The sequence below is a fragment of the Quercus robur genome, chromosome 5 (genome assembly GCF_932294415.1).
Source record: "Quercus robur chromosome 5, dhQueRobu3.1, whole genome shotgun sequence".
NCBI lineage: Eukaryota > Viridiplantae > Streptophyta > Magnoliopsida > Fagales > Fagaceae > Quercus > Quercus robur.
Genome location: NC_065538.1, coordinates 49644431 through 49665014, shown reverse-complemented (window position 1 = coordinate 49665014; position 20584 = coordinate 49644431). Strand labels below are relative to the sequence as shown.

Below are 20584 nucleotides of genomic sequence, written 5' to 3'. Positions count from 1 at the left end.
CAAATGGCATCAAGGGGATGCTATCATGCTACCCAAGGCAGTCATCCAATCATACAAGGAAACTCTTTGATATAAATTTCGCTTGACACCATAAAAAAACAATCCTTCTTCATTTAGATAAGAATATAATTTCAATAAAAAAAATAAAAATAAAACCTACCCAACTACACAGGTTGTATACAAAAAGGAAGCACAAAAACAGAAAAAAATCTCCCAGTTTATATTAAAGGGATTTTATTGCTATTCATATTTTTTTTCATAATAATGATGTAATCTCATTATGAGTTTATTTTCCTTCCATGTTTGATATAATTTATGTAATCTATTTAATGGGCCCAAGTTCACGATTGTAAATAGTTGATCATGGATTAATGAAAATTGTGTTGGAAGATTTCATCCAATGCTCGGTAGATTCCAAGCAAGTTTAGGACCTTTAGGCTTTGTTTGGCTGGGGGGATGGAAAGTTAGGGGGATAGAAAATGGTGAGGCAATGGAAAAAGAGGAGATAGAAAAGGTTTAGTTTTCCCTCGTGTGTTTGGGAGGATGTAAAAGTGGAGAGATGAAAAACTCTTTTTGTTTGGTTGAAAAGAAAAATGAGAGGATAGAAAATGTAGGTTGTATAAATTTACTCTCATCCCCCTATTACATAAATAAATAATTGTTTGTAAGCAAATAAAAATGAACGTCACTTTGAAAAAGAAAACAGGACCAACACCTACTAGGGGAGGATAGGGGCAGATGGGTAAATTCCCATCTAAGCCCCTCTCCCTCCCCATTTTCTCCCCAATTCATGGAGACTCCAAAATCACCCCAAATGGTGGGCCCAGGGAGAAAACACCCAAGTCCCACCAAAAGTCCCACCCCCCTTCCCAACCAAACACAAAAATCACCTCTATTTTCTCCTCTCATTTTCCATCACCCCAACCAAACACACACTTAGGTATAGATTCCTCCGTTCCTATCATTGTTCCTATCATTATCACATGCTTGGTACTAATTCCAAGCAACTAAAGGTGCTAACTCCTAAGTTTTTTTTTTTTTTTCTCTAATGAGTAGGAAAATTTGATTGAAAAGAGACCACTTCACACAAAACGGCATAAAGTAGCCTAATGAATTACAAATAAATACAAAAGATTGTATACAATGAGATAGAGACTCAATAAACATTGGAACAGAATCTCTATTTGTGGGTCTCCAAACTCGAGACCAATCAAACAAGGTTCCAAAAAAGTGAATTAGAAGCCGGTCCCTTGTACTCTCCATATCCTCAAACATTCTCATGTTCCGCTCTTGCCAAAGAATCCACATCAAACAAAGTGGAACCAAATTCCAAACATCCACCAAATGTTTTCCCAACCAAACAAAGGATCTTTCACACTCCCTAGCAAGGCCCAAGAGATACCAAAAGATCTAAATACAAAACACCTCAATTAATAAGCCTCTGTACAATGAATCAAAAGGTGATCCACCCCCTCACCACTACTCTAACACATACAAAACCAATCCACTATAGTATGTCCTCTCCTCCTAAGATTGTCACAAATACTCATCTTCCCCTATGCCACTGTCCAAACAAAAAAAACACTCTCTGAGGGGCCTTCACACCCTAAATACCCTTCCAAGGGAAAGTGACAAGAGAGTACCCCCTCAAAGCAACATTTTTTTTTTTTGATAAGTAACTTAAAAGTATATTGAAAGAACACAACCCCATACAATGATCAAGCAACCCAGAAAGGGAAATACAAGAAAAAGAAGGTAAAACCAAACACCATTCGAGAAGAGTAGAAAAGAAAAAAGACTTAAACTCAAGAATGGACCATTCACGATCCTCAAAACTTCTCGAATTCTGTTCCCGCCAAATACACCACATCAAACAATGCGGCACAATCCTCCAAACAACTATATTACGATGTCGCCTAAAATTGCAAGACCAGCAATCCAACAAATCCACTACCCTTTGCGGCATCACCCAACAAATACCAAACAAGCAGAAGATCATACTCCATATCTCAAATGCAATAGGACAGTGAAGGAGGAGATGATCTACAGATTCTCCACACCCTTTGCAAATAAAAAGAACGAATATCAAACTTCCCATTTTACTCAACCTCCAACGCACCCAATCTCCACCCCTAGACCAAGGAAAATGAGAATCCAAAAGATGAAGAAAAGCAGCCACCAAATCATCTTAGTACTGTGATTCCAAGCAAACCCTAAGTCCTAACTCCTAGATCCTACCCCTTCTTGTTATCTTTTTATATCCCGAAACACAAGTTCCCCCTTAGACTTCATTGTCCTGCATAACCCATTCTTTTTTTCCATACAAAAATCAGCCCACAGCATATCCCTACAATCTATCACCTAGATTTGCATACACAATTCAATTGGATATGTATGGAGCTCAGGTTATATTAAGTGATACTGGCACAAACTGGCCCTAAATTTCAGCAAGGTTACACCAATGTTGTAATCAACTAAAGTTGGTTTAACCACACATTCATATGTTGCTTTTACCTGATCCTTGTGATACCCTCAAAAACCTATATCTCAGTCAACCAATATCATCCTTGAATGTTACAATTCCATTTGAAAGGAAAATTTGTCTTAAAATACAACATAGGTAATAGGTTACCATGAGCCACTCATGTGATAGCTTTCCATTCATGTTCACAGCATTGATTTCAAAAGTGAAATTTAGGGGCTACTTGTGCTCTACATTATATATATATATATATGGATAGGTAATAACGGTTTTGTCAAGAGCCTTGTTGCTCAAATGGTGGGCACCTCTTGGTATGTCCATGACATCCAGGGTTCAAGCCCCACCTCTCCCATTGTAACTATTGAATTATCAAAAAACATATATATATATATATATATATATATTTGATAAGTAAGGTATGTTTTATTGCAAATATTGTGCTCTACACTATATGTTTTAAAAGTGAACACTGTTCAGAGTGATTATTCAAGGGGCAGCCATAGCCCTCTCCCCTACCCAAAGAAGAACATATATGAAAAAGCACGCTGGTAGAAAGAGGGAAGAAACAAAACTCATAGATTACCAGATGCATATAATGGCCAATGCCTCGAACTTATCATTTTAGAGAGAAATTGCATTACTTCAAACTAATTCAAAGAAGATATTAAAGGGAACAATTCGGGATTGATAGTCCTGTACTTTTCAAAACTGTACCTGTAAGCTTGGCTTAGTCAGACGTGCGTGTGTGTGTGTTTTCACATTCAAACATTATTGATCTTTTCACCCCAAAAAAAAAAAAAAAAAAAAAAAAAAAAATGAAAAAACGCGTTTAAAAGAACCTTACCTGCAGCTCTTCTGAGCACTTTGCCTTGGGTGGTGGTGGGAGAAACTTATCCAACGGATCAACTTCTTTACCCTCTTCCATAACAGCTTCCTCAACCTGTGCACCCTCCGATTCACGCACAACATAATTCATTGCATCAGATTGTGATTGATCAAATGATGGAGAAGTTACTTGATGGCTAGGTGCCTGAACAGTACCCGGAGGAGTATTATCTTGGAAATGACCTATAGCAAGCAATTTTTAGATAATTAAAGATAGAAAAGAAGGGATAAAGGACATACAATTATACAAAGTACTAAAGAACAAAAACATCTGATTCATATCATTTTAATTTCATTGTTTTTTCCATTCTCTTCTTTTTCAGTAAGATGTATACCTGACCTCTCCACCCTACCCCACTACCACTTCACAACCTGAACCAAGGCCCTAGATCTCAAATATACTTCTTCTTTTTTCTTTTTTCATTTACGTGAGCCTTGAACCCATGACCTCACCCTCGAACCCATTGTTTTTTTTTTTTTGATAGCTAATAACAAATTTATTGATAATAGAAGTACAATGGATTTACGATAGTAAACTCACTGCACTGAAAAAAATACAAACCAATCAAAAAGAAAGACTAACAGAATTAAGAAAATCAAACAAAGAACGACAATGCGTAAACCCCCAAATACGGGACCGCTCAAACAAAGTCCTAAGCAACAAAGACTTCACACAATCTACAAGTCTCTCAGTTTCCTCAAAAGTTCGGGCATTGTGCTCCTTCCAAATTAACCACATAAGACACGCTGGAACCATATTCCACACATATGAAGTGTGACTCCCCAACCAATTCCACCATGCAAAGAGAAGAGAAACAACGTTCTTCGGCATCACCCACTAAACCCCAAACAAACGAAGGACTTCACTCCACAAGGTATGAGCATACTTACAATGGATCAATAAGTGATCCACAGTTTCCTCTTCACATCGACAAAGGCAGCACCAATTAACAAGAGGTAAATTCTTCTTAACAAGGTTATCTATAATAAGAATCCCACCCCTAGCAGCTGTCCATAAAAAGAAAGCCACCCTTTTAGGGACCTTAACACACCAAATGCTCTTCCAAGGAAAAGACACCAACGGGGCTGCTAGCAATGAGAAATAGAAAGAGCGCACATCAAAAACACCACTATGATTCAATTGCCATATCATGGTATCATCACCCCCTCTAGGTAGCTTGGATGAGATATGCGCAAAAAAAAAAAATCATAAAAGATCCCTGTTTCCCAATCCTGAGAAGCACGACGGAAACGTAAGTTCCAGCTTCTACCACCCCCATCTGGTGCATAGTCAACCATATCAAAAATCATAGCTGACTTATCCATAGCAATAGCAAACATAGCCAGATATAAATCCTCCAAGGCAGTAGGGCTACTCCAAGGGTCATACCAAAATCTTATACGAAAACCCTCACCCGCTGCATACAACACATGACCAAAAAAGCTCTCAACCCCTTTCCTAATGTTCTTCCACATACAACATCCATGCGTCCCTCTAACAACTCTAGTACACCATCCCCCACTGGCCTCCCCATATTTGGAAGCTATAACTTGCCTCCATAAATGTGTGACCTCATTCCCAAATCGCCATAGCCACTTCCCAAGCAAAGCTTGGTTAAACAACCCAATCTTCCGGATCCCCAAGCCACCTACCTCCACTGGCCACACAACTTTCTCCCAAGCAACAAGTGAGAATTTAAAAACATCATTAGATCTCCCCCAAAGAAAATTCCTCTGAATCCTCTCTAATCTGTCCGCCACATGTTGTGGAATAGTGAACAAAGATAAATAATATGTAGGAAGACTTGATAGGGTACTCTTCAATAAAGTAAGTCTATCTCCTTTTGACAAATATAACTATTTCCAACCTGCAAGCCTTTTTTCCATCCGTTCAATGATAGGGTTCCATATTGAGAAATCCTTATAATGTGCCACCAAAGGCATACCCAAATAAGACATGGGTAAACAGCCTATCTTACAACATAAAATATGACCTAAGGCATCCAAATTCCCAACCTCACCAACCGGCACAATCTCACTCTTACCAACATTTACTTTCAATCCTGTGATAGCTTCAAAGAAAATTAGAACCATACAAATATGTAATAATTGTTCCTCGGATGCATCACAAAAGAGAATAGTATCATCAGCAAACAAAAGGTGAGAGATTTGCAAACCACCACTTGCATTGGGACTTGCTTGGAATCCACTGAGAAAGCCTCCATCTTCTGTCCTTTTCAACAATCTACTCAACACCTCCATTACCAATAAGAATAGGAGTGGAGATAAAGGATCCCCTTGGCGAAGACCATGAGAACTGCCAAAGAAACCAGCTGAAGAACCATTAACAAGCACTGAAAAACGGGCAATAGAAATACACATCTTCATCCATCTCCCCCACTTCTCCCCAAAACCCATCCTCTCCATAAGGTAAAATAAGGCACTTCAACTCACATGATCATAAGCCTTCTCAATATCCAATTTAATAATCACACCCGGAACACCACTCTTTAATCTACTATCCAAGCATTCATTTGCGATTAGAACAAAGTCAAGAATCTCTCTTCCCCCAACAAAAGAATTCTGGGAATTAGAAATAAGTTTATCCAAAACACAACGAAGTCTATGTGCCAAGACCTTAGAAAGTAGCTTGTACAAACTACCCACAAGGCTGATGGGGCGAAAATCTCTAATATTGACTGCACTAAGCTTCTTGGGTATCAAACACAAAAATGTGGCATTGAGAGATTTTTCAAAGATACATTTCTTCATGGAAGTCTACAAAAAAAGCCAAGATCTCCTTCTCAAGAATAGACCAGCATTTTTGGAAGAAAGCCATAGTAAAGCCATCTGGACCAAGAGCCTTATCACCCTTAGCCTCCCGTAGGGCTACAATGATCTCCTTCTCAAACTCCATTTTTATGAGAGAGGGGTAATGTGTGCATAAATAATGTTCAAATAAGGATCTAAATTAGAACAACTATTATGATATTTTTTTATCAGCACTTTGCGTTTTATACTTTCATTTTTTAATCCATATATTTTTTTTATAAGTAGCGAAAATTTTATTAAAACCAAAACAAAGCCAAGTACACCAAGGGTGTACAATGAGATCAGAACAATCAAACTCTAAAATTACAATGCTCAAACATTTCAAAAAGAGCAAAAGAGGATAAGGATTGTAAAGCTATACTCCAATCAACTACAACATTAACTGGGTGATGACAAAACTCATACAGAATGCTCATTTTCACTCCAATAAAATTCTATAGTTCTGCATTTCCAACAATTTAACTTTGGCAATCAAAGGAAAACTAGCAGAGGATTTAGCCGAACAGGTGACTTAGGCACATATTTGGCAATTCCAAGCATGCCCATTTCAATAAATGAATAAAAATCCTTGTTTTAAAGATAATTTCCAACATATAACGTTTGGTCCCTTCAAAAATAAAAAATATAACAAGCTTATTTTGATGATATAAACTCAGAGGGAAAATTTGACAAGCAAGAGTTCATAACCCATTCACCACTCTACTTGTAAGGATGAGGGCATCATGAATATATAGAATTTCAAATGAAAAGGTGAATGTCACATTAAAAGAGTGATAAAGATGAGCCGAAACTGACAAAAGGAAATAATATAAAGCTCATAAGCACATCATACATACCATTAGCAGTTTGAAGCTCTTCTCCAAACATGACCCGACCACTTCCATATATTTCTCCCTCCTGCCATAAAACACACAAAAGCAAAATATAACGTAAGGCCACGCAGTTTATAGTAGGTTCACCATTCACCCTACCATTCCCCACCTCCACCCTAAGGCACACACCCCACGGTGATCGACTCAGACCTATCCTCTCAAATCATTATCAACTCATCTTCACAAGTGATTCAAGTAATTTCCACGAACTTTATAAAAAAACTATACTCTCAATAACTAAATGCAAAATACACACTTTTTGATAGCTCGCTAGTTGGGAGATGGGGATTTGGACATTGGACATCTCCATTGGAAACACCAGCAAGTGCCAATCAAGTCACAAGGCTATTGGCAATGCAAAATTCAACTATACATAAAGACACCAATTACAATCCCTCTTTACTAATGCGAAATATTGAAATTTTCATTCTTTGGAGTTAATCATACACACAGACACACACACACACAAAACTTAGCCTAAAACAACATGGAACAAAAAAAATGCAAGAATTCAACTCTCTTCATTACTTCAACTTTCTCAGCAACCAAACAAAGTTAATAAAATTAAAACTCAAAAAGGAAAAAGGAAAAAAGAATACCTCAGGCTCAGGAGACATAGCAACTTCATCGTGACCATAGTCCACAATTGTGAGCGTCCCTCTCCTACTCCTCCTCGAACTATCCGGCGCCACCGGCTCTCGTTGCGGCGAAACTTGAGGCTGTTGCGGCGTTGAGTTCCCAAACCTCCCCTTATCCGGCACCGCATCGTCGTTAACAATCGGCGGCGTTCCATCGTTAGCAGATTCATCACCGCCAAACACTCTCTCTCCAATGTCCATCGAATCGTCTCCGTCCGCCATTCTCGAATCTCTGTAATCGTCGTATTGCTCTTCCCCCTCTGCCTCTCTCCGCTCCGCTTTTTCATTTTCCTTTTCTTCTTCTTCTTCTTCTTCTTGTTGTTGTTCTTCTTCTTCGTCGAGGTCTTCCATGTCCTCGTCTTCTTCGTCGTTGTACATTGACAACAGAGCAATGCCTTCGGGTTGTTTCTTCTTCGACGCCATGGGAGCTAGGGTTTTTGAATAAAGTCGAATTTGAGAATTGATGAATTAGGGTTTAGAAAGTGAAATTTGAATGAATATATATTACTGGTTTTGATTAAGAGGAAGCTTAGAATTGAAGGTTTGGAAATTGAAGCAAAGGTTTTAAGTAGGAATTGGAGTGTGAGAATTTGAGGGTTTTTAGAAGAAGAAGAAGAAGCAAGGGAACTCGATGGGAATGGAAAGCAAGAAATTCAAGTGAATGGTGGGCGGGTCGAGCTTTCGGTTTACCGTGTGGGAGTGTGGGTTTCGGTTTTGGACTTTGCTTTTGGATCAAGTTCAATTTGGGCTTGCCTTTAATATGATGGGCTAAAAGCCTAAAAAACCTCCAACTAGTGATCTAAGTTCACACATGCATGGACCCATTTATGACCTCTTTCTCATAATAGGTCAATTACGAAAAAAAAAATATCACATAAATTTCGGGTCAAAATCATTTTATGAAGTTAAAATTTCATTTAAAGATTTTTTTTTCTTATGTTTTTTTGAAGGAGGGAAATGGAAATTTAGACAAAATGTCAAAATGATTAATCTAGGAGTTTCTTAAATTTTAGGGGGCTTCAAATTTTCAATTAAAAACATAATTATGTGATTCATTTTATTTGAACCAAAGTTTAGGGGTGTTTTTGCATTTTAAGCTAAATTTATTGATTGGGTTACCTAGTATCCAAATCGGATTAGGATCATGCGTATTGCACCCAATGTAATTACTCCCTCTCCACTCATAAAAACTTTTTTAACACTTTCACTTTTTCTCACATTTTGCAATTGGCCTACGGTTTTGAGAAGAATTTGAATTTGGGGAGAGGCACACACGCGAGATAGAGAAATATGGAAAAAAAAAAAAGATTTTGTTTTAATTGATTTTGAAGAAGGGTGTTTAGTTTTTTAAGTTTGTTTTATCTAAGCAAGAAGCATATGCTTGTCATATAGAGTAAAATTCAATCAAACATAACAGCAAAAGTATCACCTGAGTGCAAAGTGTGCATTTGGATAGTTTATGGTGCAAAGTGTAATCTAGTGCATACTTTAAGGTGATAAAGTATAATTTCTCCAAAATATAATTTGAAATTGTTTTTGTAGAGAGAAAGAATAACGGATTTCCCTTCTTTCTCATTAAGGGTTTATTGGAGTTCATAGTTTGAAATTCTGAAAAAACTGGTTGATATGTATGGTTTTGTTTCTATTCTTGTTTTGAAAAAGCTAGTTGATAGTTGAAGGGCAAATGTAAAAAACAGAAATTCAATAAAATATAACATAAACCCAAAATATTCTTCACACAAATTGAATTAAAAGTTTTTCTTTAAGAATTGTCAAGTTTGAGCCTAAAATTTTTTAAAGGAACCCCATTTTGTGACACTACTTGATTTTCCTCTAAATTCACACAAAAACTATATCCAACCCTCACAATACCAACCAAATTATAACACTTTTCAAAACAAACCAAATTTATATTATAAAAAAAATTAAAAAAAAAAACACCACCAAAAATTAAAAGCATGTGCGAAATATCCAAACATAAAAAACTCACATCCAAACACATTTCTTTGACTTGGAATCAACAAACATAAAGTACAATCCATAGCCAAAAATCCCAGAAGACTCTAGAAACACCTCTTATACAAATTAATATTAGTGGAAACGACAACCAATTTCAAAATTTGCACATGGAGATGTAATTTCAAGAATCAAACAAGAATAGCTTTGAAAAATATCGATTAAAAGAAAATGTCAGACAAAGTGAACCACCTGATCATCTATTCTTTTCAACAAGCACAATAATTTGTTGAACCCATTCATTGCATCCAGAGAACATAAATTTTCTACCCTAAGTATTTGTCAAACCAATTCAGAATAAGTAGCATGAAATGCTTTGTTACGTAACTAATACATTTTTTTAAATTGAGGATTTTATTTTCCTTATAGTTCATGCAATTTTATCAATATGACTTCACAGTTTAAAATACTCACACTTGTTACAAATTATACAAAAAACACAAATCAGTTACTATTTACTACACAACACATAGATGTTGGGGATTTCACCAAATCAAGGAGTAATAATGAAAGAATAAAATGCACACATTAAGTAAATAGAAATTGATGATTGACTTGGAGGCACAATTGAATGTTATCTTTAGACAATATTTGTCTCCATGCGCAAGTTGTTAAAAGGGTTTCTACAAACTTGTCCCTAGGATATAACCAAGTTTATTGGGTTCTACAAATAACAATTTTGGAAAATACCCATAGGATTTCTTGTGTTTCTTTAAACTTACTATTTTGGAGAGATAAACCTCTATTTATACCCATTGAGTTATAACCCTTCAAAAGGTATGTATGGAGAGTTAAGATATTTCATAAAACCGTTCACAAGGCTTGAAACCTTTATAAACGTTCAGAACAGTTATCAGAAAATTCTGCAGAAATTCAGTTTTCACGAGTCTCGATTGATTGAGAGGAATCGAGCATCGATCGAAAGCTCTTTTATCGAATAGGAATCGAGTACCAATCAAAATAGGCATAGACTCCAAGATAATTTCCCTCACCACTTTGATCAATCGAACAAAAGTTTCAACCAATCGAACATACTGAATTTCAAATTTCACTTAGAAAATTCCAAAACGTAAATTTTTACTTTATTCATTTTACAAATGATTACTCTCCAACCTTATATCATTATTACAACCCATCCTTGTATATACCTATATATACAACAATAGATCCACATGAGTAAAAAACCTACCCTAACAAGATCAATCAAAAATCAATATCCAATTCCAAACTAACAAAACCACACTTTAAACTTCAAATGCCTTAATTTATCAAGATCAATCAATAATGAAGAATGCATTGAAGCAGAGCAACCAAGAAAATGAGAATACAAGGAAAATAAAATCACACCTAATATTTGTAGGTAATATATCTGCTACTTTCAACCATAAACCCTATATTTTATCATTGCAGCTTTGAATTAAAAATCTGGAAAACTTATTCTAAACTATCAAATGAAACAAAAACAAAAAAGATTGAGAACTAGAGCTCAAAGAACAAAATCGAAAAGCAAATCCACAAAAAATTAACAAATTAACACGAATTCCAGATCTCTCTCTCTCTCTCTCTCTCTCTCTCTCTCTCTCTCTCTCTCTCTCTCTCTCTCTCTCTCTCTCTCTCTCTCTCTCTCTCTCTCTCTCTCTCTCCACATAAACATCCAAATGAATTCGAATCAAAAGCCAAAGGAGTTGCTGGTAAATCAAAAAAAAAAAAAAAAATCTCACCTATAATTTGATTGAAAGAGAAGCTTTGAATCTATAAACGCTTACGATCTTAGAATCAAAGACTAAAAATTAGGGTTTTTTATTCTTGTATGGGCAAGAATACCATTCAATAAAATTATTGTTAAGATATTTAGTGTTTGTTGAAAGAAAAAGGAGAGAGAGGGGAGAAGACATGAATGTTAAAAATTAAAAAAAATATATATATATTTATTGTATTGGGCTTGATCCTTCTTCCCAAAAAAGAAAACATTATTAACAAGAAAATAAGGTTATTACATGCAGAATTAAAAAAAAAATTACTTTCTTACATGATAGAATTCTAAGAGGGAAACATAAAAAACAACACTTAAATACTGTATCTAAGTCTTACCCTATTGCTTTTCATCCTGTCATGCAAAAGAAAATTTGCAGTTTTTTTTTAAAAGAAGAAAATTTGCAATTAGAAGAGGTAAACCATATCGTACAACTTATTAATAAGAATATTTTAATTTTTAATAATTGGTACTCAACATTTTATCATTTGAAGTGTTTGGAAACAAAGGGAAATATATGGTTCTTTTTTCTTTTATTTTTTTTTAAGAAGAGTAAACCATATGATTCTAATTTTGTATGTTATCACCACAAATCATAAAAGGCTAGATCTAGAAATTACCATTCTTCATAAATTAATAATTCCTCTTTGCAAAGTCTAAACACGAAGATTGATGTTTAGACTAAATCTTAGTGTCCAATTATAATTGTTTTAGTTTTGTGATTTGACTTCATTCTTCAAAGCTTATATATGTGCATTTTGCCTCAAGGGAGATGGCATTTCTTTTATCAAGGGTGATTCTTTTGTATCAAAAGTAATTACGATAATTACACTACATCAATATAGAAATAAGCACCAAGTAACAGCTAAATTGATGGAGATAATTATTAGTAATACTAAATGCATAACATGTTTCACAACAATTAAGTTGGTAAGTTTTTATTAATTCTTATATGGGCCAATCATTGACACCGCCTTTTATTTTATCTACCAATAACAATTTGCCACCCTAGTAGTTGAGAAATCTTTTGTGCCTCTAGAATTAGTGGATGATTATTTAATTAATTCATGATGTAAGAGAACATAACTACATATTCTACAAGACAATTGTGGGGGATAAGCCAAGGCCCATTCTCGAGCGGACCCATTCCATGGGCCAATCCAAAAAAACTCAATTAAAACAATCGAGGAAGTATCTACCAAGGACCTAGTCCAAGAGCTCTCTTTAATTGAGGATCAATGTCTCGTGGAGCTTTACCTAAAGGAATTCCTCAGCTTAACCCTCAAATAGACATGAGAGGAAGGGATCAAAGATCGCACGAATAAAAAAGCTTGGTCGTGCAAAAAGAGGGTAACACGTGTGAAGGGGATAACTATCACCTCCGCATTAATTATCCCCACCTACAAACACCCGCTCAATATTCAATGTTGAGTGACCCGTCTAAACATTAGTGCAACTTATGTAATTCTATTCCCTTCCCTTAAAAGCTAGTGAAGGGACATGTGATGGACTCAAGCCCACTACCACATCTCCCATTTTTAGAGAGATGGACTCGAATGAGTATAAATACCCATTACATGGCCACAAGAAAGGGATGGTAACAATAGAGAGAGAAGAAAGATAGGAAGAAGAAAAGAAAATCAAATACAAGGGAAACAAAGGAAAAGGGGGATAAGAGTGAATTAGGAATACACTGAGGGACAGGTGATTCATTGTTGTAATCTTTAGGTTGATCTTTTGAATTTTTCATTATGGATCTTCTAATATATATTAAATAAATTGTACCTTTGAGTTCTCTCAATTTTGTCCACTACAACAACCTATCAATGCCACCCTTCAAGCACATAATAAAGATTACAACAACATGATAATTAAAAATGCAATTAAGAAACTACAAAGTTATTGCTTGAATTAATTAATGCCTTAACAAAGACTCCAAAAACCCTAAATTAGTCAATTACAAGTGGGAAAAAAAAAAAAAAAAAGGAGAAATTAGTCTAAATATGTGTCTTTACTTAGGATGTCAACCTCTATACATGGTTGAGATCACATCTTAACATTTATTGACGATTTTTTTGAGAGAGTTTCAACCTATGACGTTTACTCTTGATAATAACTCTTTATCATCAGATCAAGACACTAATAAGTTTATGATGTAGGAGGAGATTGAACTCCAGATCTCTTATTTAGGGTCCGTTTGGATACAACTTATTTTGCTGAAAACTGAAAACACTGTAGTAAAATAATTTTTAAATTGGTAAAAAATTATTGTTCACTTTTTTATGAACAGTGCACCAGGCGCTGGTCTTTAAAGAAAAAAAAAAAAAAAAAAAAAAAAAAAGCTGAAAACGCGCAAACACGCAAAACGTGAAACGTAAACGTGGATCCAAACCGGCACTTAACCATCAGAAAAGTTGAGCTACCTAGAACTCACTTATTGACGATTATTACTTGTAACACATTGAGCTATATCCTTAATAACCTTCTGGGATACTTGTCCACATAGTTATCATAAGACGCTCAACTTCTCTTTCCGAATTCTAAAAACTGCACTTTCAACATCCTGTATTTAAATTAGGCGATGTCTCCTCCTTATCATGTTTTAAATATCTCGCGTACGTAGTTGTCATTACGATTTCGTAATGTCAACAACTTGACCATGATAATATTGATGAAAAAAGGTTCGCGTAATTAAGTGATTATGTTATTTGTTGGATGCAATTTTCATGAAGTCTTTGTCCGATATTAACTAGATTGCAAAACCAATTTCTTTCGCAGGAAAGTTAAAAAACAATTTTAATGTACTAGATGAATCCATGTACACGTAGCTAAAAGTATGACCTCTAATTAAATTCCAAGAGAGAGTCCCAAATCTCTGGTCCAAAAAAGATTCGTAAAGCAGAAAGTCCTAACTAACATAGACTAGAAGCTATGCATTTAGTTTAACATACACCCACCTTTCCTTTTCTTTTTCTTTTTCTTTTTTTTTTTTTTGTTTTTTGTTTTTTTTTTTTCTAATTATTAATGTTTAGAAAGAAGTATACAAAAGCATTAGATGATTTTGATACGTCAAAGATGGTTAAAATTCAATTCAATAGCTAAAGATTTTGTCTTCTTTTCCTTGTTACTTATATAAGATGCGAATGAAATACCAATCTTAGATACAGTGATCAGAATACAGCCACGTCGAGAATTCTATCACTAGTTCTATATTATGTGAGTTCTATTCTAAGAGCTTGAGTCTCCACAATACATGTCACGGCATTTTTTTCTATTATTCTCTTGACTCTTCCATGATTCCATCGAAAGCTGTCTTCTTTACAATACATTCATTCAACATTCCTTTGTTTTTTTTCTCCATGTTGCATGTCCAACTGAGACTTGAAATGTCAGCTTCAAAGGATGATGAGGGACTTAATAATTTAAACGTTGAGTGAAACTTAGCCTTCGAGACCGCCTACTTGGAAATTATAAGAATGCTCCAAAGAAAGTGACAATTAATTGACGAGTAACAGTACATGAGAATTTCTCATTCCTCACACGACTTTTACTTTATACCATATAGTCTACGAAAAAAAATAATACAATAAGTTGATAAATACATAGATTGCATTTAGTAGCTCAATCGGAAAATACTTGGCTTCGACCTTTGTGTTCACTTAACCAATAATAATATCTTAGAAATGCAAATAAAGTAATCCTCTTTTCAAACCCAAGCTAATAAGAGTCAGTTTAGATATTATAATATACTTATTGCTCATTTACACTTCAAAATTAATTTTGTCCAAAGACAACCCAATAAAAATAAATTTAGTATAAACTTATAGACATAACAAAATTTCATAATAATTTTGTTTTGAGTTTTGATAGACTAACACCGCAAATTATTATGAAAATATTGTGAGGATTTTTTTGTGGTTTAGACAAATTCATAAGTTTATATCCAACCACGCTTTAGATAGCATTTTTTTTTTTTCCCTTTTCCTCTTAAACCTTCTTCCACAAGAAAGCAACCTTATCATTTATCTAGGTATCAGCTTGCATATATTATGATTATTAGACTCTACTTCTTGACTTAGAGAAAGACTTATCTTTAAGCTGAGAAAGACTTATCCTGAGTCTCCTCCTCACACCTCTTGACTGCGATTTCAAGAAAAGAAAAATGCCTTCTTGGCTGCAATTTGAGGCATCTCAACAGTGCACAAAACACTCTAAACACTAAATTCTATCATCATTTGCCGATTCAAACAATTTGAAGTGTATCCTTCAATAATAGTTGTAAAGTGGGAAAAACATCCCCACTAGATGAAAGTAGACTTTAGTATAACATGGACAAATTAGCATACAAAATAGACGGCTAGACCAATAAAACGTGTCAAATTTTTTTTGGAAGATCACCATGCACTATACCACAATTATATGACTTTGATTAAATCAACAAAAAAGCTATTCCACAAAGTTAACATCATCTCCCCTAAGGGGTCCCCTAATGAAAAATACCCTCACTATGCAGAATCTAATTACGAAACTGTGAAAAAATAGATATGCATGGGTGATGATGGGTATCAAATTATCAATCTCTTTTTCTTTATAGACCATAAAAAAACAAAACAAACAAAAACAGAATAAAGCACAAAAAGAAAAAAAGAAAAAGATTAAAAAATAAAAGAACACAAAAGGCAAAAGAAAGAAAAAGAAAAGAATAGCTATGAATCTGAAAAGAAAAAATAGTAGCAGTAGTATAGAAAAAGAAAAGATAAAGGAAAAATGATAACAACTCTCATATAAGAGACAAGCAATAAGTGGGATTCTCTGCCTTCTCTGCTCAAACAAATCAAACAAACCCATGAGGCCATGACTAGTTCAACATCCTCTACCCCACACTTTTGTGGTGTCCAACCTTTTCTTTTTCTCTCTCTCTTTTTCAATTTTTATCTATACACAAACATATCAAAAATCAAAAAAATTAAAGTAAAAAACATACACATGTCGGTCCAATAATTTAAAAAAAAAAACCCCAATTGCCAAGGTCGATTCTGGTCTTTACCAAAAGCACCATGATTTACATTTGCACGCAATTCTAAAATATCGGACCCGATACGAGACAAAACGAGTTAACTCAGCTCAGCACCGAAACAGTGTGTGTGGGATGTATATCTTTGAGCAGACCCAGTACTTGTTGCATGGTGGGCCTTTTCCCGGGTGACTCGTTCGTACAAAGATACCCGACTCGGAGAGTCTCCACCATTTCGGACACCGATTCCGATTCCGAGTCGTCATCTCCGATTCTCAATCTCGGGTCCAACGAGTTCACACCCAACCCTTCTCTCACCAACCTCCTCACCCAAACCACTGTCTCCGCAGTCCCCACTCTCCCAGTCAGCAACTCCATCAACAACACGCCGAAACAGTACACGTCCGTTTCGGTGCTGCTACTTTCTCCGATATCTCGGTCGCCGATATTTCGGAACCCGAAATCCGCGATACGCGGCTCGAAATCCTCGGACAACAGGACATTCGAAGCTACGAGGTGGCCGTGGGCCACGGGCTTGGACCCAGCGTGGTGGAGATAAGCTAGACCACGCGCTATTCCCACGGCGATACGGTGGCGCGTGAGCCATACCAATTTTTCCGGTGAGGATATGTGGGACCCAGTGGCGTTTTGGACCTCCCACGTGTCACCGCTCCAGTCTTCCACGTTGGGCTCCCCCGTTGGAAGCTCGTGTAGCCATTGGTGCAAGTCACCGTTTGCCATGAACTCGTACAACACCAGCTTCTCTTTCCCTGTAACCCACCAAAAACCAAAAAAAAAAACAATTAATTAGTTTGTTTTAAGGAATATGTTAAGAGTAAGTCCAAAAAAACACACACAACATACCCACCTAATCCAAAACGTGTTATGTTGTTAACAATGTTGTGGTTGGTTTATTTATTTTATTCATTTTTTTTTAACAATGTTGTGGTTGGTTTATTTCTCTTGTGAAATTGGGCGTGTGGATAAGCAGACTAAAAAGTTTACAGTTGCTTAATTAAATTACAAAGTTGATATTCAGTCGTATTGTGAAATTCAGTGGATAGGTAAGTAGACTGAAAAGTTAGCGATTGCTTAATCAAATTCGTTAAGAAAAAATGAGCTGAGTTTCAGTGCATGAAAAAGGTACCCTTTAAATTGTGCGACTCTCTAAAAACAATTATCGTGCAAGTAAAAAACTTAACCTTAATTCATGTCATTAGTTAACTCAACCATAATCAATGTAATTTTTTGCCAAGAGTTTTTGTAAATTATTTAAAAAAAAAAAATTTAATGCAAGTTTTTTTTTTTTTTTTTTGAGAATTTAATGCAAGTTGACACTGAATATGACAAATCTGCACCCAAAAAACAAATGTGATCATAACCTGGCTGTGTGTGCTAGATTTACGTGACAAACTTGTCATACATTAACACAACAGTCTACGAAGTACGACACTGAAAACTGAAAAGCAACGAAACCCCGTGAAGCTGATTAATACACGGTAGGTAAAGACTATAGACTAAAATAAAGACTCTGAACAGTGAACACTGAACATAAATTTTATTTTTTTTTTAAATTGATAATGAAAAAATTAAAAATTTGAAATAGTATCTACCTGCAATGCAAAAACCGGAGAGAGGCAAGAGATTTGGGTGTTTGAGGCGGGAAAGTTGGTCGAACAACGAAACGGCGTCGTGGTGGTGAACGTCTCTGGCGTTTTCGAGGACTTTGATTGCCACGTGGATGTCACCGGGGAGTATGGCTCTGTAAACAGGGCCACACCTACCTTCAGCTAGCTCTGAGTCTTTGCCGAAGTGTGACGTGGCAGCTATCAGGTCCTTGAAGGTTAGGTTCATCAATGGCTTCTCGAACATGACCACCGGTGCCGAGGTTGGTTCTTTAATATCTGCTACCCATGATGTCCCAGACTCAGTCTCGAATGAGAACGGCCCTGATTTCTCGAACCTGAAGGGTATTTGGATCGGTTTCGAGATTGCCCATTTGTTCTTTTGCCTCTGTCTTTTCCTTTTGCAGAAGAGAACTATGCAAATAGACACAGAAACAAAGACCAAAAAGGCAGAGGCACATGATAGGATGAGAACCAAAGGTTTGGGTTTGTGTTTGTGTTTGTTTATGGGATGTGGTAGAATACGGATGTTTGGTTTTGGGGTTTTGTTTGAATGGTTGAAAGCGGAAGTCCCAGAATGGAAGAACGCGGTTTTACCAAATTTCTTGTACTTTTCTTGGGGGACTTTTCCGGTGAAGTGGTTGAAAGAAATGTTGAGAAATTTGAGGTTATCGAGTGGAGGGAAATCAGAAGGGAAACTACCATTCATGGAGTTGTTTGACACGTCTAAATGGTTCAATGAGTGAAGAAAAGAAAGGGGTTTCACATTCCCGGAAATTTTGTTTCTTGAAATGTCGAGGTAGTTTAGTTTTGTGAGGTTGGTGAAGCCAGAGGGCAAAGTTGGGAGGTTGTTATGTGATAGGTCAAGAATTTTGAGGTTTGGAAAATTAGAGAGCTGAACAACATTGGTGAACCTGTTGGAAGAAAGATTGAGCACCTGAATCGATGAAAACAAGCCATTTCCCAAGGCATCAATGCTACCTCCAAACTGGTTTTTCGACAAATTGACTCGCACTAAGCTTGGACTAGACCACAACGAACCTTGCACATGCCCTTTTAGCGAGTTCCCAGAGAGATCAAGAGTATGCAACTGCGACATGTTCCTGAAATATTTCCATGAGATGGATCCGCTTAGATTTCTAGAAGAAAGGCTTATGTCTGTAATAGAATGATTTGAGCACTTCCCATCTGCAAACCAAGAGGGATTGAATCCAGAGACTGATTTGAAAGCCTTTAACACCAGCTCTCGGTCTGGGCTATTGCATGAAGATTCCACCAGTGCAATCAGTGAAAAAGCAATCAAGAATCTACAAAAGAGCTTCATTTTCTTTGCTTCACAGTTTTTCCAATTCTCTCACTTATGACTGCTTGGTTCCCATAGCACGAAAGAAAGAAAGAAAGAAAGTGTGAAATGACAAGAGAAGAGGAAGGTGCTTATTTTGGTTTTATGGGACAGGTTGCTATTATAGTTGTACTGTACTGAGTCCTATAGTGTAGTGGGGGCCGGGGGGGCTTTACGGTGTTAATTTTAACAGAAAAAGTTTCACAAGGTAGTGTTGACTGGTGCACGTCAACAGTGATGACCGACTCCAAACTTTCTTAAATATCAGCGGTTAGTGATGCGGTGATTGCGAATGTTTCTTGATTTCTTTCCCTATTTATTACCCAATTCTCGACCCAGTAACATTGTTTAGTGTTGAGCAAATATAAATATGTATGGTATGGTTTATACAGTGAAAACTATTGTTTAACAACCAAACAGTCCCTTACATTTTTCTTTTCTTGAAGCCCAAACATTTACAATTTGGTTCTTTTTTACATATGAGTCATGAAGCCCAAAGTAGAAATGAGGGAACATAAAAAAAAAAAGTAGAAATGAGGGTGGGTTCATGCCTTCATATTCATTGTACTTAAATCATGGTCCCACTCCCACATTTTCAGACATTAAAGATTTGTGTCTGGGAAAATAGTATGTCTGCTATATGTCAAAGCTTCAACCATTGTGTTTAAGATGGTGGTTATTTATGGCAGAGAAAAATAGATTCTTCTAGACTGGCTCAGCTGTAGTTTATTTTTTCAGGGATCATGTCTGATTTTCCCCCAAATGAATTCCAAAGAATTTGTGTCAAGATTTAGTAGTTGGCACAAAAGGCTTGCACTTGTTCTGCATAATTTGAAGTCTTCAACTAAAGTTTAAAAAATTAAGCAACTTTTTTTGTCAGAAAAACACTGGGATTTACTTAGCTGGAGGTGTAATTTAAGCATTTTTCTCTGTATTTATGTTCTTTGTTTGCATTCTCCCATGTAGTAGATTCCCTTTTCATATGTACCAGCACAAAAATCCTAAAGTTCGTGCGTCTTTTATTATTAATTATATTTTTGAAAGGGTGGTGTTGGCAACAGATGAAGAATACATAACAATCTTAAACTGAAGAACTTCACTTCTAATCATTATCTGTTGCTGCCA

General features: G+C 35.9%; 1 protein-coding gene and 1 pseudogene across 1 annotated transcript; both read right to left on the bottom strand.

The window, feature by feature from the left end:
* The window catches only part of LOC126726221 (uncharacterized), a 30898-nt pseudogene extending 22505 nt beyond the window's left edge, over positions 1-8393 (bottom strand).
* A 7842-nt stretch (positions 8394-16235) lies between these two features.
* On the bottom strand, positions 16236-19566 carry LOC126726219 (calmodulin-binding receptor kinase CaMRLK). The gene is made up of 2 exons (XM_050431432.1): positions 18106-19566; positions 16236-17262 (listed from the first exon to the last, which is right to left on the bottom strand). The coding sequence occupies exons 1-2, from the start codon at positions 19439-19441 to the stop codon at positions 16598-16600; spliced, it is 2001 nt and encodes a 666-aa protein (XP_050287389.1). The 5' UTR covers positions 19442-19566; the 3' UTR covers positions 16236-16597.
* Between the last annotated feature and the right edge of the window lie 1018 nt (positions 19567-20584).

Coding starts and splice junctions, on each gene's coding strand:
- LOC126726219 (XM_050431432.1), bottom strand. CDS start 19,441: ATGAAGCTCTTTTGTAGATTCTTGATTGCTTTTTCACTGATTGCACTG. Junction 17,263..18,105: donor CTCCGGTTTTTGCATTGCAG/GTAGATACTATT, acceptor GGTGGGTTACAG/GGAAAGAGAAGCTGGTGTTG.